The following is a 25,886-nucleotide window of genomic DNA, read 5'->3' as shown; positions in this document are numbered from 1 at the left end:
TACATAGATCCCTGAAAGTTGCCACCCAGGTTGATAGGGTTGTGAAGAAGGCCTATGGTGTGTTGGCCTTTATTGGTAGAGGGATTGAGTTCCGGAGTCATGAGGTCATGTTGGAACTGTACAAAACTCTGGTACGGCCGCATTTGGAGTATTGCATACAGTTCTGGTCACCTCATTATAGGAAGGACGTGGAAGCTTTGGAACGGGTGCAGAGGAGATTTACCAGGATGTTGCCTGGTAGGGAGGGAAAATCTTATGAGGAAAGGCTGATGGACTTGAGGTTGTTTTTGTTAGAGAGAAGAAGGTTAAGAGGAGACTTAATAGAGGCATACAAAATGATCAGAGGGTTAGATAGGATGGACAGTGAGAGCCTTCTCCCGCGGATGGAAATGGCTAGCACGAGGGGACATAGCCTTAAACTGAGGAGTAATAGATATAGGACAGCGGTCAGAGGTAGGTTCTTTACGCAAAGAGTGGTGAGGCCGTGGAATGCCCTACCTGCAACAGTAGTGAACTCGCCAACATTGAGGGCATTTAAAGTTTTATTGGATAAGCATATGGATGATAATGGCATAGTGTAGGTTAGATGGCTTTTGTTTTTTGACTTCCCATGTCGGTGCAACATCGTGGGCCGAAGGGCCTGTACTGCGCTCTATCATTCTATGTTCTATGTTCTAATCCATTCAAGGGATGCTTCCTACAATGGAAATGGGGGAACCAAGTAAGATAGGGCAACAATGAAAATGACGTAAAGGTGGGGGAAATTGTTTCTTCAAGTCCTTGGTCAGCACTTTTTAAAATTGAACAGTATGAAGTAGAAAAAGAACGAGGATGTGGGTATCACATGGTCCTCTTGCTTCGCAGTTTGTAAATTTGCTCTAATTTTCAAATTTTACAAAGAAATATTAAGGAACATGACTTATTTAGGAAAAATGCATTAACCTTAAATACCTTGAACAACAAATATTGACAACAAATTAAGCTGGTTTTCAACCAATACTGATAAGTATCCAGAGGACTGGTTTAATGGTGATTTGTTGGAATGATTTTGCCTCTAATGGTCCATGGTTGGTTCTAAAGTCCACCTCTGGGACGGGATTCTCCTTTCGCGGGACTAAGTCCCCACGCCGGTGGGAAAACCATCGTGAACCACTCCGGCGTCAACAGCCCCCGAAAGTGTGAAATTCTCTGGACTTCCGGGGGCTAGGTGGATGGTGGAGGAGTTGGCGCCGCGCCAGCTGGCGCCGAAGGGTCTGCGCGAGTTAGCGCATGCGGCGAAGGGCCAGCGTGATCTCGCGCATGCGCGGAATCGCCAGCGTAGTGACCCCCCCAGGATCGCCCCAGCCGACTTGCCTGCCAGGTCCCGCCTTGTGGGAACATGTCTAATCCACGCCGGCGGGACAGGCCAGAAATGGACGGCCGCTCGGCCCATCAGGGCCTGGAGAATTACGGGGGGGGGGGGGGGGGGGGGGGGTGCGTGCCAACGGCCCCCGACCGGCGTGGCTGAAAACCTGCGCCGGAGAATACGGCAGCCGGCGTCGGGGCAGCATTTGCGTTGCCCCCCGGGGATTCTCCGACTCGGCGGGGAATCGGAGAGTCCCGCTGCTGATCTTCATTCCACCATCTGGTGAAAATCTGCAAAAGCAGCTCCCGGTATCAGAATACTTTAATGAAGGGTTTTCTTAAATTTGTAAAGCATACTTAAATTAATTCTGTAAATTGACAGCCTGAGTGGAACTATTCACTTGCAGTCTGCACATTTGTATAGATCTGAATATTGGTGCACAGTCAATCTTGCAGCAATACATCTATCTTGTATAAAAGATGTATCTATAATTTATAGCTGCATTATCAACATTTAAAATGGGTCAATCTTTCAAGGAATTTGACTCAATTTATTTTCTTTGTATACTAATAATTATATTATTGCATTATTTGACAATGTAATTCATAAAATGGGTTATTAAGGGATCAGGACATGAATGAATAATGGTTTAGAGGGACAGTAACTAGTTACCAATGTTTTGGATCCATCCAGCATCATTGGTGAATGAGTTGTTACTGTCTGGCTCCAAATCAAATTCTAGTTTCATGGGAGAATTCTGCACATGAAAGTGCTTCCTCAAAAGATTCAAAACAATTCCTCATATGTTTTTGAGTTGCTTAAGTTGTCCAGGGGCCTAGCAACCCCTCCTATAAGCATCTTTTAAACTCGGCTAGACACTGATATGGAGTTCTATTCTTACAGTGTCAAATCCACACTGTGTCGCGTATCGTATGTTCCCATTATTCAGCTGGAACATCATTGGAGTTATGCTATATATTCAACTAAGAGCATATTATTCAATGATAAACTTGATGTCAACTTGAGCAAAGGTTACCACCAGATTAAATTTGTATTAGATAGTCTGTAAGAGAAAAAATTGTGGATTACATACCTCAAGACACTCATGTAAATCTCTAACGTATGCTTTTTCAGTCTGGAGGAGCTCAGCCATTATAAACCTGGAAAAGAAACAGAGAATATTTTGTTCATGTTATGATTAAAAATTTACGCTGCTAGATATTAAGTCTAAATAACTTTCTTTAAGCTGAACGATTACAAACATTGTGAATCTGAAAAGGAAATCGGAAAAATGATTACTTGTAAATGTAAATCTAGATATTGATCTTTGCTTTGTTGAGATATATTGAACAATACAAGTGGGAAATTAACCATGAGCCTGTCTGTATAACCTGTCTCTCAAGCCCGAGTCACAGTTGTAAACCATTCTGCCAAGTCAGCTACAATAGCCCTCCTGATTTCTCAAAATGTGGCTCACTCAAGCTGAGCAAAACCATCTCTCACTTCAAGTGTTCCTGCTTCAATTTCCCTGTGTAAACAGCAGCAAATTTACATCTGGTTTGCTGTGAATAAATTCTTTTCTGCCCAAATTATGGACCAATTGAAAGCAGAAATCATAGACTAGAATACAAATCTACACACTAGTACTGAGTTCTGTGCAAAATTAAGATTTTAGTTTCTAAATACAGCTTCAGTTTTCATAATGTGGAGATGCCGGCGTTGGACTGGGGTGAGCACAGTACGAAGTCTTACAACACCAGGTTAAAGTCCAACAGGTTTGTTTCGATGTCACTAGCTTTCGGAGCGCTGCTCCTTCCTCAGGTGAATGAAGAGGTCAGTTTTCATAATAATAGAGTACAGTATCATACATGGCTGGACTGCTATCCCAGGAACTATCACTGGAGGTGCCTAAGAACAGAGGGACAGAGTTTCTGCTTGGTAGCATTGGTATTTTTATGCTAAATTAGCTGAAATTGATGTAACCAGCACAAATGATTTGGGAATTTTAAACAAAAATCACTTTCAGTATCAATAGAGCTTCCAGAATCTTGTGCTAGTTTAAAATACATAATTCTAGAAAGCTGGCTCAACCACATTACTGGCATGCCCCACCAAGATTAATGAATAACAATTGCTTGTTTCCTCTTTGTCCACTTATTATGGACAATCAAGGAAGCTCGGGCGAAATTCTCCCCCAACGGCGCGATGTCCGCCGACTGGCGCCAAAGACGGCGCCAATCAGACGGGCATCGCGCCGGCCCAAAGGTGCGGAATGCTCCGCATCTTTGGCGGCCTAGCCCCAACATTGAGGGGCAGAGGGATTTCCGCCCCGCCAGCTGGAGGAAATGGCGTTTGTTTCCCCGCCAGCTGGCGCGGAAATGCGGCGCATGCGCGGGAGCGTCAGCGGCCGCTGAAAGTTTCCCGCGCATGCACAGTGGGGAGAGTCTCTTCCGCCTCCGCCATGGTGGAGGCCGTAGCGGAGGCGGAAGGGAAAGAGTGCCCCCACGGCACAGGCCCGCCCGCGGATCGGTGGGCCCCGATCGTGGGCCAGGCCACCGTGGGGGCACCCCCCGGGGTCAGATCGCCCTGCGCCCCCCCCCCAGGATCCCGGAGCCCACCCACGCCGCCTGGTCCCGCCGGTAAATACCAGGTTTGATTTACGCCGGCGGGACAGGCAATTTCTGGGCGGGACTTCGGCCCATCCGGGCCGGAGAATTGAACGGGGGGTCCCGCAAACCGGCACGGCACGATTCCCGCCCCCGCCCAATCTCCGGTACCGGAGACTTCGGCGGGGGCGGGGGCGGGATTCACGGCGGCCAACGGCCATTCTCCGACCCGGCGGGGGGTCGGAGAATGACGCCCCGCTTTTGGATGTAAGGATGCAAATATTTTTAACCAAGATATTGACATTGTACACAATATCACAAGGAAATTATTCTGTGTGCATTTTTAAAATCTGCTGATCCAGTGAATTCCTACAGTGCAGAAGGAGGACACCCAGCCTATCAACTCTGCACTGACCCTCTGAAAGAACAGCCTACCCAGGCCCACTCCCCTGCCCCATCCCTGTGACCCCACCTAACGTGCACATATTTGGACACCAAGGGACAATTTAGCAAGGCCAATCCACCTAACCGGCATATCTCTGGACTGTGGGAGGAAACCGGAGCCCGGATGAAACCCACGCAGACGCAGGGGGAACATGCAAACTCCACACAGACGGTCACCCAAGGCTGGAATTGAACCCAGGTCCCTGGAACTGTGAGGCAGCAATGCTAACCACTGTGCCACCAAGCTGCTCTCGTGCCACCATGTCGTAAAATCGTATATCATAATTTAAAATTTAGTTTATTCACAGGTAATGGATCGGAGCTGTGATTAAACATGCCTACTTTTTAGCTCTATTAATTAAATTGCACCTTGTTACCAATGTTAAATATATCCATGCACATTTAAAGCAAATTGTTTTTTGCAAAACACAGCTCAATTGCACCAGTTCATGGCATATTTTGTGTTTGATATACAACTAAGTTTCCCAGAAACTCATAGGAAAAAACCCTTCTCAAAACTTGTGCAGTTTTTAAATGCAATTTCCTCCTGGATCTCCGATTCCACCCAAACCAAAGGCTCCATCCCGGAATCTTCGGGTTGCAAGGGCCATCATGTCCACTTTATGTCTGAGCTTTTTCCACCAACAAGAGCAAGAAAATTTAGAGACATTTGATAGTACCCCGAATGACCCTAATTGGCAAAGACATCCTCAAGATGAACTACTGCTCATAGAACTGTGGAAAACTGGTGATTAAAACCAGCATTTAAACACTGAATAGCTATAAACTGGTGCTCTCATTAAGTGAAAGTAAACCTTTGCATTTATATGGCATCTTTCAAGGGATATTGCAAAATACACCACAGCCAGTTTTCATTGGCCAATTTACAAACATTAAAATCTCAAGATGAACAATGAGACACACAAATTATTAAGGGAATTTTGATGGAACTAGTTGAGGATGAATGTTGGACAGGGATCAGATGAACTTGTTATTCTCCTCCAAAAAATGCTTATGTCCATTTCTGAATATGTAAGCAAGGCTTCAATTTAATAGTTTACCTGAAAAGAGGTACCTGCAACAACACTGCACCCTTTTGTATTGCATAAGTCTATCATCCCAGAGTAAGGGTTGAATGCTGGGCATGGTCTAGTGGCCACGCTGCACTTAAAAAGCAGTGTACCATGATGCAACGTGGCTGATAAATGACAAGAGACCCCACTTGCTACCTGGCTCGTTACACCTCGTGAGATCTAATGCGAGATCTCTTTTCATAAAATCTGTATATTAGAGCGACACAGCTAGTCTCACTTTAATATGCAGTTCCCTGAAGGAACCAAGGCATTGGGATCTATCCCCTTCGCCTTGGAGACCTTGGGCGGGTGCCGTTCAGTGCTAGTCTCCACAAACAGGGACCACATGGGGGTCTCCCAGGGGATCTGGGGCCCAAGGTGCTTGCCCTCTGGGCAGGGTGACTCACTGGCACTGTTAGTGCCATCTGGGCACCCTGGTACTGCCAACCTGACATCCTGGGTGCCAGCCTTGAGTTACTAGATCTGTTCAAAGTCTATCCCATTTAGCACGGTGGTAGTGCCCCACAACACGATGGAGGGTATCCTCAATGTGAAGACGGGACTTTGTCTCCAAAAGAACTGTGCAGTGGTCACATCTATTGATCCTAACATTACAGATGCATCTGCAGCAGGCAGATTGGTGAGGATGAGCTCAAGTAGTTTTCGGATACATACAAGCCAATATCATGGTCTGTAAAGGGAGGTTGGCACTTTAAAGGTAGGCTTGATGTTTTTCAATGACCTAAATTTGGAGCTAGAAGGAGCATTAAACTGTGGGTTGCCCTAGGCCATTCCTCTCAATTATCTCCCCTGCTGGACGAGGCTTATTTTGGGCTGCCACCTGTCTCTCGATCTGTGACTAGGTGGGCAACTCGCCAATAACATACAAATGAGGCCATGGAAATCTTAACTGTGACAGTACTAACTGGTCTATTTAGGTATGTCTGCACCATCCCTCCTCCCCGCAACTCCCACACCTCACCCTGCCTATTATCCAATTTAATTACTAGGCCTGCATTTTTAAAAAATGCATAATTGGAAACATTTTAACATTCCACTGTAATTGTATGAATAAACAAAGAACAAAGAAAAGTACAGCACAGGAACAGGCCCTTCGGCCCTCCAAGCCCGTGCCGACCATGCTGCCCGACTAAACGACAATATTCTACACTTCCTGGGTCCGTATCAACATACAAAACATAGAACATACAGTGCAGAAGGAGGCCATTCGGCCCATCGAGTCTGCTCCGACCCACTTAAGCCCTCACTTCCACCCTATCCCCTTAACCCAATAACCCCCCCTAGACTTTTTTGGGACACTAAGGGCAATTTAGCATGGCCAATCCACTTAACCTGCACGTCTTTGGACTGTGGGAGGAAACCGGAGCACCCGGAGGAAACCCACGCACACTCGGGGAGAACGTGCAGACTCCGCACAGACAGTGACCCAGTAGGGAATCGAACCTGGGACCCTGGCGCTGTGAAGCCACAGTGCTAGCCACGTGTGCTACCGTGCTGCCCTAATTATCCCTCTATTCCCAACCTATTCATGTATTTGTCAAGGTGCCCCTTAAATGTCACTATCGTCCCTGCTTCCACCACCTCCTTCGGCAGCGAGAAGAAAGACTTGCATTTATATAGTGCCTTTTACAATTGTGAGATCTCCCAAGGTGCTTTATAGCCAATTTGTGCCAGGCAAGAACCCACAGGCAGCAATGTGACAATGCCCACGCCATCTGTTTTACTGATTGAGGGATAAATATTGGTCAGGACATGAGAACAGCTTCCCATCTTCTTCATAATAGTGTCATGGGAACTTTTAATTCCACCTGAAAGAGCAGATGGGACACTGACATGACATCTGACCCAAAAATCTAGGATTGGCACTCAAGTGAAGTGCTAATGGAGTTCTAGATTATCATGTGACAATCTAGAACTCCATTAGCACTACACTGGAGTGCCAATCCTAGATTTTTGTCTCGGCTGAGATTTTTAAATCTGTGGTATGTGACTTGACCCACAACCTTTTGATCAGAGCCAAGAGTGCTATTAACTAAATCATTGCTGACAGATGCAGCCTGTGATCACTGAACCCTGTAAACATTTATGTTTATGGAAAAAGAGCCAGAGTAGGTACCATTAGCTACAGTTGAGTGGAAACTAGATAACTGTGATCATAGTTTTGTTAAGAAGTCACCAATTATTTAGTTATGCATGCTTTTGGAGATGCAAAAGGTAATGACAGATGACTCACCAAAGCAATCAAGCAGAGCATTCCACAAATTCCAATTGTGGGTATAAAATTTCCACAGTGACATCTCCATCTGAATGGACACAAAGTCCATCACAATCTTTTGAAACCGAAAACAGTAGCAGCAGTAGGGCAGCTTTCATTAAAAGCCATATCATGGCTTCTCATTGACAATTCCTGCTCAAGTAATACGCTTCCTTTTTTTTTGTAAACGTTGTCAGCTTGTTTCAGAAGGCTGACAAATAAGATAAGATAAAAAGATAAAATCGCTTATTGTCACAAGTAGGCTTCAAATGAAGTTACTGTGAAAAGCCCCTAGTCGCCACATTCCGGCGCCTGTTCGGGGAGGCTGGTGGTACCCTGACACTGCCAGCCTTGCACTGCTTAGGTGACCATCTGGCACTGCCAGCTGGCTTGGGCATTGCCAGGCTGGCAGTGACAAGCTGGTATTTTTTGCATGGTGATGATCGTGCTGAGGGGTGACTTGCTGTGTGGGTGGTTGTGTGTGGGGACAGCGACCCACTTGTAGGGGGATGGGGCTTGTGGAGGTTCGGGGGTCATGAGAGATCTGATGACATTTAAAAAATGGCGAGCGGAGCTCCTCAGTGCAGAAAAAGGGGCTAAGTGTGGCCTCCTCGGGGAGTTCCCCGCTGAAACCCTTGATCTACCTGGATGGCCGTTAGATAGCGGGGTGTTTCTTGTCGCTCCGAGTGCTGGGAAACACCCGGCTAATCGCGCTATGGGACTGTCCCCATTTGGGTAGATCGTGCCCATAATCCTGTGATAAACAAAAAAACTAAAAGTACTGTACTGCACAACATTTTAATCATAGTCACAATGGTGGGAGATGTTGACATAGTGGTAATATCACTGCACTAATAATCTAGACGCCTGGGTTAATGCTCTAGGGACCTGGACTTGAAACCCACCACGGCATATGGTGAAATTTGAATTCAATAAAAAGATCTGGAATTATCCATGAAACCATTGCCAGATGTTGTAAAAGCACATCTGGTTCACTAATGACTTTTAGAGAAGAAAATCTGCCATCCTTACCTAGTCTGGCCTACATGTAACTCCAGACCCACAGCAACATGGTTGATTTTTAAACGCTCTCTGCACAAGGTCAAGGGCAATTAGGGTTGGGCAATTACTGCAGGCCTAGCCAGTGACACCCATATCCCGTGAATGAATAAAAACAAAATGGCACATTTAAAGGTATATTTCTACTGATATATAAATCTACAGTTACAACTGACTGGACTACCTGTGCATCATTGAAATGGATTACTTACTGTCAGTCATTGAATATGCACTTTCTTCAGTTCAAATTACAAGTCCCCAAGTCCAGGGCCAGGGAGAGAAATCCTGGGCATTGGTGCGTCTGCTGTTCCGAATCCTTTATCCATCTCACACACATTTAACCCTCCATTTCATTCATGCATGGTATTTTTTGCCCAAACAAAAGATTCTCCAAACAATCATTGAAAGGTCCGAGCAAAATGATGCTAGAAGAAGTAGCCTAGGTTCATGATATTATTCAATATAATTATTTCATGCAAGGGATGTAATTGGATTCTATTTTACCAGTAGCCCACATGGTTAAAGATCAAATGACTTCTGAGCAACAAAGTGGAATTATTAAACAACACAGGTCTTCACTGTCAGTGAGAAGCGTTGAAAGTCTTGGGGTAGCTCTGCGCGACACAACTTTGAAGAGGCCAGAAGGCAAAGACTCAATGGTTCACAATTGTATCTGTGTTTTGAAGCTGCTCCCCCCCGACAATATTTTTTTAATATCTATAATGCAGCACAACTTCATCACAATATTTCAACACCTCAAAAAACACCGAGATAGAGTAGTATGTAGACAAAAGGACAAGATTGAAGTCATTAGAAAAGACTCTTGAGAATCAATGTGCTACGTAAAACAGGTTACTGGTTCACAATGATTTACGCATTTCTGTCCTGGTAATTACACCCTCCCCCCCACAGTGATATACAAATTTTACAAGTTTGGAGCAGGAGCAAGCCATTCGGCCCCTCGAGTCTGCTCCACTATTTGATAGCATTGCCTCGAGTGACTACTACCTCAGAAATGGCTGTTCAGTGATTTGGGATTTCAGGAAAGGTGCTGTATAAATGAAGGTTTTGTCTTTTATTACATGCATGCAGTAGGCACAATGACTGGAGGATTGATGAAATTGAAGGCCCAATGCTGATTCTGTAAGGATAATTAACCACAAAGCAATCAACTGGTGTTCGGAAAGTGACGACAAATAAATTACTACATTTACAAGAGAAATAAACTCTGTCGCTAATAAAAGCTTACCGTTCTGACCTACAACCTACAATCATATAATGTCCACCAACAATATATGATAAATCTGTTCCTTTTGCACTAATGCCACCATGTCCAGGATTTATCAATCAGACATGTACCCATCAGCTCATGAAAAATGAAGATTGAATTAAAAAATTTTTTTAGAGTGTCCAATTTTATTTTCCAATTAATGGGCAATTTAGCGTGACCAATCCACCTAGTCTGCACATCTTTTTGGGTTGTGGCGGTGAGACCCACACAAACACAGGGAGAATGTGTAAACTCCACACAGGCAGTGATCGGGGCTGGGAACAAACAGGGGTCCTCAGCGCCATGAGGCAGCAGTGCTAATCACTGCGCCACTGCGCCACCCTATGGATTGAATTTCTGACCTAAAAGATGATGGTACAAAAATTCAGTATAGCTTTAACTCAAGAACTGGATTATTTCCACTTCCCTCAGAAGCTGTCATACAAATAGAGTTGTGTACTACTTGCTCTTGACTATTTTCCCACATATTCAAAACAGTTGATATTTTAATCTGTAATTTCCCCACTTAGTCATGGATGCTTGTCCTTGTACCTAGTCACAGATTAAAGTTATCTTGAATTGCAAGTCTGATTGTTACTTTGTGATGATGCTGACAAGAGCCATACATTTGCAACAGAGAAACTGCTGTTAAAATATAAGGCAATCATTCTGTTGCATTTTAAAAGTATTCCTTGAGAATTCTGTAGTCTAAATCAACCTGCAGCATTGCTTCATTATCTTTAGAATAACAGCTTCCATTGTGTACACTAAGGGTTCAATTTCTCCAACATTACACAGAGTGTTGGACCGGCGAGAAAAGCTGTGTGAAACTCACCGGCTTCACAATTGCTTTCTCTCGCCTGATTTAACAGCAACCTGTGCAATTTCAGAGTGCAGGCTGGAGGGGGGGGGGGCCTAAATACCCCGGCAATCTGAGATGTGAGCACCGCCTTCCCGCCATCGACATAGGAGCCCCCCCCCCCCCCCCCCCCCCCCCGCCCCCGGCAGATAAGAGAACAACCCCCACATGCAGAAAGGGACAACACTCATCCAAACGCCCCGTCCCCCAAAAGGATATGGGAAACCTCCCTTCACACGCAGAAGGGGATGCCCCCCCCAGTGGAGGAGGGTAATCCTCATCACCTGGGCCGCCAGGCATTGTCAAGGAGTGCTGCCAGGGGCACAGCCAGAGTGCTGGGGGGCAATGCCCAGGCGTGACCCTCAACCATGGCGCCAATGCCCAGGGAGGACCCTTAACCCCCGGGGTCGACAGGTACTTCCGGACCACTGCAAAACGTGTGAAAACACAGAAGTAGTTGAATCCAAATCCTTTCAATGTCCACAAATTTAATCTGAAATATTGGCATTGACCAAAATGATTAAAAAATTTGTTTCTCAGTTATGCTGCAGAGATATTATTCTGTAAATTGCTTTTCTTCCCACAATTCAGCCATAAAACTCTTTACCATGGAGTTCATGAGGTCCTTATGGCAAAACAGGAACAGCAGGACGCGGAATGAGAAAGGTGAGCAGCATAAGACTACACCAAAGGAGAACATGATCAATTAGATGATAATCCCTTGCACCATATTCTCCAGATCATGGAGCTCACTTGAGTATATAAAAGAATACTTCAGGCAAACAATGGGTTCCCCTGTGAAATATCTCCAAAGATCCTCTCAAACACAAAACTTGAACAATGAAGCCACCCTCCAGAACTCTCGAGTTTAGTTCACAAAGTGATTTTACTGTGCATCTATGTATTTACAACAGGTTCCTCTGCGCCACCAGTTGATACTCTGCACTGTTCCTAAACGTCAATTTACATCTTTTCCATTGGTCTTATAAGCTTTGAGTACACCTTGAGCCCAGGTTTCCATTCCCTTCCATGCCAATTAGGCACTTTCGGTTCCCTAAGCATCAATATTATGGACAGCTGATCAGGTGTTTCCAATTGTACTTTCAACTCTTATTAGTTTAATATTTTTCACTGCACTGGCTATAATTACATTGGCTTCTACTTTACCCTTTCTTTTATCCAGGTAAATGTATGCCAGAAAATAAGTCCACATGTTCAAATCTTTATAAAGGTGCACTCTAGTCATATCACACAGTTATAGTTTGATTCTTACTCTTTCTTTCTGGCGGATTTTCTTTTTTCTTCATTGGCTTCATGGTTTGCATCTCGAAGCTTAACCTCGGGGTCAGTGAGACTCGCTGGGATGATGTCTAGTTCTAGATCTTTATTGTCCTAGGAATAAACACAAACTGAGAGCTGGATCATCAAACATCACACTTCATTTGAACAGAAAGACACTAGAAGCACAAGCATGGTCTGCATACCAATATGTAGGGGAGACCAAGCTTTACTGGTTTATATATTGACATATTTTTCACAACCCATTTTTTTCTAGCTGGTTATCAGCCCCAAGATATTCCATTGGCAATTCAAACATAAATATCACAATATACAGACAAAGGAGGCCATTCAGTACATCTAGTTGACCCTTCCGTAGAAACCTCAGAGATCCATATGACTTGAATTATAGCTCAGTTGGCTGGACAGCTGGTTTATGATGCAGAGCGAGGCCAACAGCGCGGGTTCAATTCCCGTACTGGCTGAGGTTATTCATGAAGGCTCTGCCTTCTTAACCTTGTCCCTCGCCTGAGGTGTAGTGCCCCTCAGGCTAAATCACCACCAGTCAGCTCTTTCCCTCAAAGAGGAAAGCAGCCTTTGGTCACCTGTACTACGGTGGCTTTACCTTTACTGTTACTTGAATTACTTCAAAGTTTGACCCCTGCACTCACTACAATTCCCTAGACATTAGGGAAATTAAGTTCCACTCTGGATGGTAGAGCTTTTTCACAGGAGTGGCCCATGATTAAACTTCCCCAGCCTTATAGGCCTTGAAATGGATGCAGGATAGGTACCAGGGATAAGGGACTTCAGTTATGTGGAGGGAACGTAGAAGCTGGGATTGTTCTCATAAGAGCAGAGAATGTTAAGGTGCAAATTTTAGAGAAAGGCTCAAAATTACAAAGGGACAAAGTAAATAAAGCTAAATTCTTTCCACTGGCAAGTGGATTGAAACCAGAAAACCCAAATTTAAGGTAAGCAGAGGCAACATGACGAGACTATGTTTTACATAGCAAATTGTAGTGACCTGGAATGCACTATCTGAAAAAATGTTGCAAGTGCACCTCTTAGTAGTTTTCGAAATGGAATTGGATCTATAATTTGCTACCCAGCAATCATCCTGTTCAAATACAGATGAGACATTGGACTGATGAGGCAGTAAAGCATTCTTACAGCCCTCAGCACATTGCTAATTCACATGCAAGAAGTATGCCTGCCATGGCAAATGAGGTGCACAATTAGGGAATAAAAGTCTTTGTGGTTTATATAAATATCGGGGTAGGACTTCCGGGTGCGGCGATGACCAGCTAAGTCGCACGTTTCGGCAGCTCCCGGTGGAAAGGACTTTTGGGCTCTTGATAGGAGCCCCAACGGCAATTTTAACGGCTAAAAACACTGTGCGGTAAACCAGAAGGGAATCCCCCCTGGACACGGATGGAAAAAGGAGAGGAAAGTGGCCGGATTGCGGTGGATCCTCTAGAGCAGCGGCCAGGAAGGCAGGCACAAAGCAAGATGGCGTCGGAAGGAGGCAGTTTAATATGGGGCCCTGACCAACAAGAGTTCCTGCGGCGTTGCGTGGAAGAACTTAAAAAGGAGATGAAGAAGGAGCTGTTGGCCCCGATATTACAGGCGATTGAAGGGCTAAAGGAGGAGCAAAAGACCCAGGAGCAGGAGCTTCGGGTCGTGAAGGCAAAGGCTGCTGAGAATGAGGACGACACACAGGGCCTGGTGGTGAAGACAGAGATGCACGAGGCACAACACAAAAGGTGTGTGGAAAGGCTGGAGGTGCTGGAGAATAATGCGAGGAGGAAGAATTTAAGGATTCTTGGTCTTCCCGAAGGTGCAGAAGGGGCGGACGTCGGGGCATATGTGAGCACGATGCTGCACTCGTTAATGGGATCGGAGGCCCCGACGGGCCCGTTGGAGGTGGAAGGAGCCTATCGAGTTATGGCGCGAAGACCGAGGGCTGGAGAAATTCCTCGAGCCATAGTGGTGAGATTTCTCCGATATAAGGACAGAGAGATGGTCCTCAGATGGGCAAAGAAAACCCGGAGCAGTAGGTGGGAGAACGCGGTTATCCGCGTATATCAAGATTGGAGTGCGGAGGTGGCGAGAAGGAGGGCAAGCTTTAATCGGGCCAAGGCGGTGCTGCACAAAAGGAAGGTTAAATTTGGGATGCTGCAGCCGGCAAGACTGTGGGTCACACATCAAGGGAAACACCACTACTTTGAAACGGCAGAAGAGGCGTGGACATTTATTGTCGAGGAGAAACTGGAATAAGCGGGCTAGAAAAAGAACGTTTGGGACAAAGTGGTGGGGCGAATATGTGGGGTGAAGAGGGGGAAAAGGGGGAAGAGATGATTTCCCAAGTTGTTAATCCTGCGACCCTGTAACTTTTCTCTCTTCCCCATGTCGTGGGGGGGGGGGGGGGGGGAGGATGAGGAGCTGGGGGCGCCGGCCATTGGGGGCGGGGCCAAATGGGAAGCGCGGGCTTTGTTCCCGCGCTTTGGTAATCATGGCGGGAACAGGGAAGCAGGAAGGAGGGGGCCTCGCACAATGGGAGCCGAGGTCACGGGGGGAAGCTGAGGTCGGCCAGAGTTTGCTGACTTCTGTGAGCAACATGGGGGGTGCAATTACGCGAATGAGGGATCTAGCGGGGGGGGTGGGGGGGGGGGTTAACTGGGTTGCTGCTGCTGGGGAGAAGGGGGAGCTGGTATGGGAGGGGGGGTCGGGGCGGGGGTGCGCCGCCTGGGGGGGATACAGCTACGTGGGAACCGGGTGAGGAGCTGGATTGAAAAAGGAGATGGCTAGTCGACAAGGGGGGGGGGGTAAAGAGCCCCCCAACCCGGCTGATCACGTGGAATGTGAGAGGGCTGAACGGGCCGATAAAGAGGGCACGGGTACTCACACACCTAAAGAAACTTAAGGCAGATGTGGTTATGCTGCAGGAGACGCATCTGAAACTGATAGACCAGGTCAGACTACGCAAAGGATGGGTGGGGCAGGTGTTTCATTCGGGGCTAGACGCAAAAAACAGGGGGGTGGCTATACTAGTGGTGAAGCGGGTAATGTTTGAGGCAAAGACCATAGTGGCGGACAGTGGGGGCAGATACGTGATGGTGAGTGGCAAATTGCAAGGGGAGGCGGTGGTCTTAGTGAACGTATATGCCCCGAACTGGGATGATGCCAACTTTATGAGGCGTATGTTAGGACGTATCCCGGACCTAGAGGTGGGGAAGTTGGTAATGGGTGGAGATTTTAATACGGTGCTGGATCCAGGGCTGGACAGATCGAGGTCCAGGGCCGGAAGGAGGCCGGCTGCAGCTAGGGTGCTTAAGGACTTTATGGAGCAGATGGGAGGAGTAGACCCCTGGAGATTTAGTAGACCTAGGAGTAAGGAGTTTTCGTTTTTCTCCTATGTCCACAAAGTTTATTCACGGATAGACTTTTTTGTTTTGGGAAGGGCACTGATCCCGAAGGTGACGGGGACGGAGTACACGGCTATAGCTATTTCGGATCACGCTCCACATTGGGTGGACCTGGAGATAGGGGAGGAAAAAGAACAGCGTCAACCCTGGAGAATGGACATGGGATTATTGGCAGATGAGGGGGTGTGTTTAAGGATGAGGGGGTGTATTGAAAGGTACTTGGAACTCAATGATAATGGGGAGGTTCAGGTGGGAGTGGTCTGGGAGGCGCTGAAGGCAGTGGTTAGAGGGGAGCTGATATCTATTAGGGCACATAAAGGAAAGCAGGAGGGTATGGAATGGGAGCGGTTGTTGAAAGAGCTTCTGAGGGTGGACAGACAATATGCGGAGGCACCGGAGGAGGGACTGTACAGTGAAAGGCAAAGGCTACATGTAGAATTTGACTTGTTGACTATGGGTAATGCAGAGGCACAATGGAGGAAGGCACAGGGTGTACAGTACGAATATGGGGAGAAGGCGAGCAGGTTGCTGGCCCACCAACTGAGGAAAAGGGGAGCAGCGAGGGAGATAGGGGGGGGGGGTGAGAGATGAGGAGGGAGAGATGGAGCGGGGAGCGGAGAGAGTGAATGGAGTGTTCAAGGCATTTTATGAAAGATTATATGAAGCTCAGCCCCCGGATGGGAAGGAGAGAATGATGTGCTTTCTGGATCAGCTGGAATTTCCTAAGGTCGAGGAGCAGGAGAGGGCGGGACTGGGAGCACAGATTGAGACGGAGGAAGTAGTGAAAGGGATTGGGAGCATGCAGGCGGGGAAGGCCCCGGGACCAGACGGATTCCCAGTTGAATTCTATAGGAAATATATGGACTTGCTGGCCCCGCTACTGATGAGAACCTTTAATGAGGCGAGGGAAAGGGGGCAGCTGCCCCCGACTATGTCAGAGGCAACGATATCGCTCCTCCAAAAGAAGGAAAAAGACCCACTGCAATGCGGGTCCTATAGGCCTATTTCCCTCCTGAATGTGGACGCTAAGATTCTGGCCAAGGTAATGGCAACGAGGACAGAGGATTGTGTCCCGGGGGTGGTTCATGAGGACCAAATTGGGTTTGTGAAGGGGAGACAGCTGAATACAAATATACGGAGGCTGCTAGGGGTAATGATGATGCCCCCACCAGGGGGGGAAGTGGAGATAGTGGTGGCGATGGATGCCGAGAAAGCATTTGATAGAGTGGAGTGGGATTATTTGTGGGAGGTGCTGAGGAGATTTGGCTTTGGAGATGGGTATATCAGATGGGTACAGTTGCTGTATAGGGCCCCGATGGCGAGCGTGGTCACGAATGGACGGGGGTCTGATTATTTTCGGCTCCATAGAGGGACGAGGCAGGGATGTCCTCTGTCCCCGTTATTGTTTGCACTGGCGATTGAGCCCCTGGCCATAGCATTGAGGGGTTCCAGGAAGTGGAGGGGAGTACTCAGGGGAGGAGAAGAACACCGGGTATCTCTGTATGCGGATGATTTGTTGCTATATGTGGCGGACCCGGCGGAGGGGATGCCAGAGATAATGCGGATACTTGGGGAGTTTGGGGATTTTTCAGGGTATAAATTGAACATGGGGAAAAGTGAGTTGTTTGTGGTGCATCCAGGGGAGCAGAGCAGAGAAATAGAGGATTTACCGTTGAGGAAGGTAACAAGGGACTTTCGGTACTTGGGGATCCAGATAGCCAAGAATTGGGGTACATTACATAGGCTTAATTTAACGCGGTTGGTGGAACAGATGGAGGAGGACTTCAAGAGATGGGACATGGTGTCCCTGTCACTGGCAGGTAGGGTGCAGGCGGTTAAAATGGTGGTCCTCCCGAGATTCCTTTTTGTGTTTCAGTGCCTCCCGGTGGTGGTCACGAAGGCTTTTTTCAAAAGAATCGAGAAGAGTATTATGAGTTTTGTGTGGGCCGGGAAGACCCCGAGAGTGAGGAGGGGATTTTTGCAGAGTAGTAGGGACAGGGGGGGGCTGGCACTACCGAGCCTAAGTGAGTACTACTGGGCCGCCAATATTTCAATGGTGTGTAAGTGGATGGGAGAAGAGGAGGGAGCGGCATGGAAGAGATTGGAGAGGGCGTCCTGCAGGGGGACTAGCCTACAAGCTATGGTGACGGCACCGTTGCCGTTCTCACCGAAGAAATACACCACAAGCCCGGTGGTGGTGGCTACATTGAAAATTTGGGGGCAGTGGAGACGGCATAGGGGAAAATCGGGAGCCTCGGTGCGGTCCCCGATAAGAAATAACCATTGTTTTTTTCCGGGGAGAATGGATGGGGGATTTGGAGCATGGCAAATAGCAGGGGTAGCACAATTGAGAGATCTGTTCGTAGATGGGACGTTTGCGAGTCTGGGAGCGCTGACGGAAAAATATGGGTTGCCCCAAGGGAATGCATTTCGGTATATGCAACTGAGGGCTTTTGCGAGGCAACAGGTGAGGGAATTCCCGCAGCTCCCGACGCAGGAGGTGCAGGATAGAGTGATCTCAGAGACATGGGTGGGGGATGGTAAGGTGTCGGACATATATAGGGAAATGAGGGACGAGGGGGAGATCATGGTAGATGAGCTGAAAGGGAAATGGGAAGAAGAGCTGGGGGAGGAGATTGAGGAGGGGCTGTGGGCTGATGCCCTACGTAGGGTAAACTCATCGTCCTCGTGTGCCAGGCTCAGCCTGATACAATTTAAGGTGTTACACAGGGCGCATATGACTGGAGCACGGCTCAGTAAATTTTTGGGGGTAGAGGATAGGTGTGCGAGATGCTCGAGAAGCCCAGCGAATCACACCCACATGTTCTGGTCATGCCCGGCACTACAGGGGTTTTGGGTGGGGGTGGCAAAGGTGCTTTCGAAGGTGGTGGGGGTCCGGGTCGAACCAAGCTGGGGGTTGGCTATATTTGGGGTTGCAGAAGAGCCGGGAGTGCAGGAGGCGAGAGAGGCTGATGTTTTGGCCTTTGCGTCCCTAGTAGCCCGGCGCAGGATATTGTTAATGTGGAAGGAAGCCAAACCCCTGGGTGTGGAGACCTGGATAAACGACATGGCAGGGTTTATAAAGTTAGAACGGATTAAGTTTGTACTAAGGGGTTCGGCTCAAGGGTTCACCAGGCGGTGGCAACCGTTCGTCGACTGAGAGTCGGACGGACTCTCTGGGATGTTATTGTATATGTATAGGCACTTGTTTTAGGTAATGTATATTGGACTGTTGGATTGTATCTTTGGAGAGTATTTATTTTTGACAAGGCAGTTGCCATTTAGTTTGGTTTTTGTTTCTGTTCATATATTATTTATTTATTTGTTTAAAACTGGCCACTGTTATTTATATTGCTTTATTGTTGTTTAAAAGAAACACTATGTACTGTTATGTTTGGCCAAAAAATCTTGAATAAAATATATTTTTAAAAAAATAAATAAATATCGGGGCAATGTTTCCTTCAAACATTTGCGTGATCCCTTTAAATTGTTTGTACAGCCGCCCAAATACAATATTTATCCCAGCTGCTGCCCAGCCACATACCAGTGCACCTTAGTAGGAACATGGTGTAGATGTTTGCATTTTGGACACACAGTGCCACATGTTTGCAGCTAATAGCCCCATTACATTCGGAGATCCAGCAATTCTAACATTTAATGCCTCCCTGAACTGTCCACCTATATGCGCTGTCAAATTGTATGAATTGAGATGCCATGGCAAAGAAGACATCAGGTACTTGCTTTAGGAAGACACAGCAAAGTCCTGTGTGGCTCTCTGCAATATGATTTTGTAACCACCGTAAATTAACAATCAGATTTGAATTTCTGAAAAAAGACTCGTTGAAGCTTTTTGTCTGTACCCAATCAGCCCGTGCCTACAAAACTCAGATATGATTCCGCGATTTAACAAATACTGTCCAAATGTGGAATCATATCTAATGTCGGACATGTGTCTTGAGGTTTGCAAGCATGGGCTGGTTGGGTGTAGTTTGTACCTTGCCTGTTGCAGACAGAAACTGGGACATGCTGTTTGATATGATCTGCCAGCCCTTGGGATGAATGGTCCACATACCTTGAATAACACTGGCACTGTAATTTGTATACCACATTACTCATTTGTGTATGGGCTTTTTTGGATTGCCGGAAACAATTTTGGCCATGAACACAGAACAGGAACAGGCCCTTCGGCCCTCCAAGCCTGTGCCGATCATGTGTCCTATCTAGGCCACAGTCTACCTCAGATTACCTTGGAAGAGTAAGGAATCTCAAAAATTTGAGAAACATGTGAAGCTAGTTGATTCATGCTGCTTCCATGCAGTAGCAACGTGAGTGGCATGCGCCACGAACAGGGTGCTGCTATCATGCCAAAAATACATTTTGCCAATCACATAGATATTGTAGCGTATGAATTTCAATGCCAGTGTGATGCAAAACTGAAGGTAAATTAGACTTATGTGGTTTGAAGATAGCTGCTGGAATGCAAATAGCCTGCTGGTTTGTTCCTCAGATGTGTCGCATTATATCCATATTTGATCAGTTACCTTGGTAGCAAAGCATTATGAATGTCAGGTAAAACCTGTTTGTGCAGTGACTAGGGAAATAGCTAACATGTTGCAAGCACTGGGAGGTTATGCTTTTGAAAAGGAATTAATGTATTATTTTTGCATGAAGACTAATGCGGATTCAAGGAGTAGCTTGTTCAAATTTCATATTTGCTGTTAATCGGTTTTCAAACAGAAACCTCTTTATCGGGTCACCATTCAGTTTGGAGAAATGAGCCAATAAAATAGGTCATTTTGAAAATCAAGTACAGAAATTAAATGCACTGCACTTAAAACACAGAAGACTATCAACTGTGACTTTGCTGAACGATTATTGGATCCAACATATTCACAAGGCTCAATTTTTGATGTTTCAGTATTTGTTTAGAATAGTATGAAATTTGGCTCAGTCATAGAATCTTAGAATTTACAGTGCAGAAGGAGGCCATTCGCTCCATCAAGTCTACACCGGCCCCTGAAAGAGCACCCTACCTAAGCCTACACCTCCACCCTAGCCCCATAACCCAGCAACCCCACCTAACTTTTGGACACTATGGGACAATTTAGCGTGACCAATCCACCTAACCCGCACACCTTTGGACTATGGGAGAAAACCAGAGCACCCGGAGGAAACCCATCCAGACACGGTGGGAGCGTGCTGACTCTGCACAGACAGTGACCTAGGCCGTGAATCGAACCCGGGTCCCTGTTGCTGTGAAGCAACAGTGCTAACCACTGTGCTACCGTGGCACCCCAGCTGTTTGGGATCTTGAGATGCTTGCCTCCAAGAAAATACTCAGTCTAGAATTTTTTGCTTTCATCCTCCATGCGTTTTCACACCACAATTTTGCTAGTATTATGGTGAAAGCATACACATCTCCACACTCTCAGGATTCTGGTATTGACAGCTGGAACTTAGGTTTTACACCCTGCGTTTTACGCCGTGCTTTTGAGAGGGTCTAAGGATATGATTATCTGAACTTCAGCTGGTCTCAGTATAACAACGGAACAATCTGAATGCCCATTACCCAGTTACATTGCGCAGATACAATTGGGAATCTTGGTTACTGCAGGGGAAGAGAATGTTCCCATTAAGGAAATTTAAAAATTTAATGTCTCCTTTCAGATAAGTCATTTTCTGGCAAATAATTAAATAGTCATTGTCAGTAAAAAAAACTTGACCCCCTGTGATCCCTTTCTGCTGCTGCTCCATTGTAACTTTGCCAGCGATATTGGTGGTAAACCTATTTAGGTACTTGCAACAAAGTTAGGGTGCAGTGGCTTAAAGTCTGAGGAAATTCAGGACTATGCCCATAAAAAGGTGTGGAGCTAAAAATAAGCCAGGAGACAGATCTGTTTTCCATGAAAATGAAAACTCCCAGAATAATTATACATAAAGTGGCACAGATTTAGGCTGAGTGGTCCCGCTTACCTCGGACGTGATTCCTAGGCCTTTTTCCAAAAATGATTTGTATTTTCCCATTCTCAGTGAGAAATCTCGATAGCGTTTATCCACCGCCGTGACCCATTTTTTAATCTCACAGGCATGTGCATGTCCCTTCTCCACAAAGCTGTCAGCCAGCTGAATGATGAGCTTCACCTTTTCCTTTGTTTGCTAGATCGGAGAAGAAATATTGTTTGCATCAATTTAGATGACATTGAGCTGCTAATTCCTACTCCATTCCAACACAATTCTAACTCCTCTTGCAGCTTCAAATGCATGGCAAGTTACTATGTCCTTTGTCTTCACCTTGATCTTGCTTCTTCCAGGGGTCAGTGCATTGCCCAAACTTTGGCAAAAGAAGTTGCTAACTATGGCATCAGTTTATTGGTTCTGCAGCCAGGCTTGTTCAATGCTGTCAGCAGAAATACATCATGTCACATCAAGACATCTCTTAAGTATCTGAATACCATTAAGGTTCTGTCCAAAAGATTGAAAAGCAACATTTTGCCTACAACCAATATACACTTCAGTCAGTTTGATCTAGTGAATAATTTTGATGCAAAAATCCCTAGCAGTAGATGAGGTCGGCGCTAGCACAGTTGTTAGCACTGTTGCTTCACAGCTACAGGGTTTCAGGTTCGATTCCTGGCTAGGGTAACTGTCTGTACGGAGTCTGTACATTCTCCCCGTGTCTGCGTGGGTTTCCTCTGGGTGCTCCGGTTTCCTCCCACAGTCCAAAGACGTTCAGGTTAGGTGGATTGGCCATGCTAAATTGCCCTTAGTGTCCATAAAAAGGTAGGTGGGGTTACTGGGTTACAGGGATCGGGTGGAGGTGTGGGCTTAAGTAGGGAGCTCTTCCCAAGGGCTGGTGCTGACTCGATGGGATAAGTGGCCTGCTTCTGCATTGTAAATTCTATGATCTATGATTAAAACATGCAGGATAGGATCATGTGCAAGTTGTTGAAGGTATAATAGAATAAACTACTGTGTAGAGCAGAGGACGCTTCATGTTCTATTTATTAATATCTCTCACTACAATTTGATCCTCCAATACACTATCAATGGAGAACCAAGACTAAGAGAAATCATAGGAACAAAGTAAGTAACTGAACCCCCTGACCTGGTTTCATTATTGAATTAGATCAGAGGTTCTCAATGAGGGGTCTACGGACACCTTGGGATCCAGGTATAGGTTTCATGGGATCTACCGCTTCATGGCTTCTCGCAACATCATCGATCTAGTCCCATGGGTCAGCTCCACTGTTACTGACTGCTGATTGGCAGTCAACATAGTCAGCACCATATTAGTCATGTGACCTGCCTGATCTCTCTGAAGAGCCAACAAGAAGAGCCAGCAAGAGCCAGAGGGCAGCACAGTAGCACAAGTGGATACCACTGTGGATTCACAGCGCCAGCGTCCCAGGTTCAATTCCCAGCTGGGTCACTGTCTGTGCAGAGTCTGCACGTTCTCCCCGTGTCTGCGTGGGCTTCCTCCGGGTGCTCCGGTTTCCTCCCACAGTCCAAAACGTGCAGGTTAAGTGGATTGGCCATGATAAATTGCCCTTAGAGTCCAAAATGGTTAGGAGGGGTTATTGGGTTACAGGGATAGGGTGGAAGTGAGGGCTTAAGTGGGCCAAGTGGCCTCCTTCTGCACTGTATGTTCTATGTTCTATGTTCTAATTCACTTACTGGAGAATTCAACAACATCATCCAAAAAAAGTGTTATGGGTCCGGGTTTACAGAACCCCAAAGTGTTTCATGGAGTTCAACCGACCCACAACCTTTAATAGATTGTGGTGTGGGAAGCACACGGCGTACTCTCCAGGTGTGATACAGCAATTATGGACAAAACAATGTTTATTCTATGAACTCAAGTTAAGCTTTTAAAAACAAACATTGAATATCTTAACACCCATTACTTCAAAGAGAACCCCAAAAGACTACAACCCTAAATAATCCTTCAAACTGTTCCTTTAAACATCCAAAAGACTTCAAACTTTCAAAAATAGACATGATGTTACATTCAATATATTTATAGTCTTTGGATTTCAGCCATCAACAGACCAGCTCTGTTGTTTCTTCCTGCAGCGCTCAGCAAAACACCCAGACATTCCAAGCTGCCTCCTCAAAACTGAAACCAAAAGCAGAAATGAGCTCAGCTCCCCCCACCCTCTGACATCACTTCAGTAATATGATCAGCTCCATTTTTTAAAGGTACATTGCTCAAACATCCATTTCTTAAAGGTATTCTCACATGACACCTCCCCCCAAGAAAAAAAAACCCCATCAACTTCAAGATGGTTTCATTTTTCACCTTTGCACCATCAATTAAGAAATGCACACAGTAAAAACACTTTAACGGTTCAAAAAAACAACACACGCAAACAGGTATAATAATATAGTCCATTTCTTTTTTCGTTCTTCTTCCTCCAACCGAAATCTTTCCCGATTGACAGTCTCTGCGAACAAGAAAGTCTTTGCACGATCCATCCATTCCTCTACGCCTCGGCATTTCTCTTTAAAGTTAGATACTTCAGTTCAATCTGATCACAGAGTCCCTTGCAATTCTCCAATACATGCGCATTGATTATCACAGCTTTCAGGCAGTCAAATGCCTGCTGAAAATCCGCTGTCCACTGAAATTTTTTACGTTTCTTAAGCAAGTCCGTCAGTGGAGCAATCACGCTACAAAACACTTGCACAAATGTTCGATCAAATCCACTCATGCCACAAAATCGAATTATTTCCCGTCATGTCGAGGGTATCGGAAACTCCCCAATAACTTTTGTTTTCACATCCCGTGGGACCAATCGACCCTGTCCGATTGTAAGGCCAAGGAAAGTGACTTGGGCTTTTCCAAATTCACTTTTGGCTAGGTTTATCACCAAACCCGCCTCCTGAAGTCGATCGAATAACTCCATAAAATGTTTTAAATGTTCTTTCCATGTCTGGCTGAAAACTACCAGATCGTCGATATATACCGCACAATTGGGTAATCCTGAAGCGACTGTATTAGTCAACCGTTGAAATGTGGCTGGGGCATTTTTCATGCCAAATGGCATAACTTTGAATTGGTATATACCATCTGGAGTCACAAAAGCTGAAATCTCCTTCGCCCTTTCGGATAGAGGTACCTGCCAGTAACCTTTAAGTAAATCCAGTTTGGAAATAAAAGAGGATTGTCCCACTTTCTCAATGATATCCTCCAAATGTGGGATAGGATAAGAGTCCGTTCTTGTAACTGCATTCACCTTTCTATAGTCCACACACAACTGTAGGGTACCATCTGGTTTAGGTACCATCACTATGGGTGAGCTCCATTGGCTGCAACCCACTTCAATTATGCCATTTTTAAGCATAGTCTCAATCTCTTTGTTGACCTGTGCCAATTTTAAAGGATTAAGTTTGTATGGAAGTTGTTTGATAGGAACAGCATTTCCCACATCTACATCATGTATAGCCATTTTAATACTTCCCAATTTATCTCCATAAACTTGCCCGTGTGATATCAATAACTCTTTCAGGTCAGTTCATTTTTCCTCTGGAAGATAACTCAACAATTTATCCCAATTTTTAAGAACATCCTCATTTTCCTATTTAATTTGAGGTATGTCAAATTCACAGTCATCTGGATTTGGTTCGTCACTTTGTTAGAATCATTAAAACCTCCTCCTTTTTCTCTCCTTCCCTTTCAAAGTACCTTTTAAGCATATTCACATGACACACTTGGTGATTCTTCCTTCTGTCTGGTGTTTTTTTTCAAACAAACAATTTTATTGAGGTATTTTAGGCATATAGAAAAAGTGACATTGTACACTACAAAAAAAGAAGTCAAGACACAAATTAAACATAGTGCAAATCACGGCTCTGTTCATACACGGACCTGCCTCAATATCCCCTACTCTACTCTACACTACCCTAGCCCCCCCCCTCCCCCCCCCCCCCTGCTGACGCTTACTCCTCTGCGAAGAAGTCAATAAATGGCTGCCACCTTCGGGCGAACCCTAGTAGCGAACCTCTCAAAACGAACTTGACTTTCTCTAGGCCAAGAAAGCTGCCATGTCCGATCGCCATACCTCAGCCCTCGGGGGCTTTGAGTCCCTCCATGCTAACAGTATTCGTCGCCGGGCTACCAGGGAAGCAAAGGCCAGAACATCGGCCACCCTCTCTTCCTGGATTCCCGGGTCCTCAAAACCCCAAAGTTTGCCACCTCAGGACTCATTACCACCCCAGTTTTCAATACCCGGGACATGACATCTGCGAA

General features: G+C 46.0%; 1 protein-coding gene across 3 annotated transcripts in view; it reads right to left on the bottom strand.

The window, feature by feature from the left end:
• Positions 1-25,886, bottom strand: part of kalrna (kalirin RhoGEF kinase a) — a 1,210,365-nt gene that overhangs the window by 444,776 nt on the left and 739,703 nt on the right. For all 3 annotated transcript variants that reach the window (XM_072475613.1, XM_072475615.1, XM_072475625.1), the window contains exons 22-24: positions 21,611-21,793; positions 12,205-12,323; positions 2,439-2,505 (exon numbers count right to left, since the gene is read on the bottom strand). In XM_072475613.1, the coding sequence (XP_072331714.1) occupies positions 2,439-2,505; positions 12,205-12,323; positions 21,611-21,793 (369 nt within the window). The remainder of the gene's footprint in view (positions 1-2,438; positions 2,506-12,204; positions 12,324-21,610; positions 21,794-25,886) is intronic.

The sequence above is a fragment of the Scyliorhinus torazame genome, chromosome 2 (assembly GCF_047496885.1).
Source record: "Scyliorhinus torazame isolate Kashiwa2021f chromosome 2, sScyTor2.1, whole genome shotgun sequence".
In the NCBI taxonomy this organism is placed as follows: Eukaryota; Metazoa; Chordata; class Chondrichthyes; order Carcharhiniformes; family Scyliorhinidae; genus Scyliorhinus; species Scyliorhinus torazame.
Note: the sequence above shows the minus strand (reverse complement) of the source record. Positions and strands in the feature narration are given on the sequence as shown.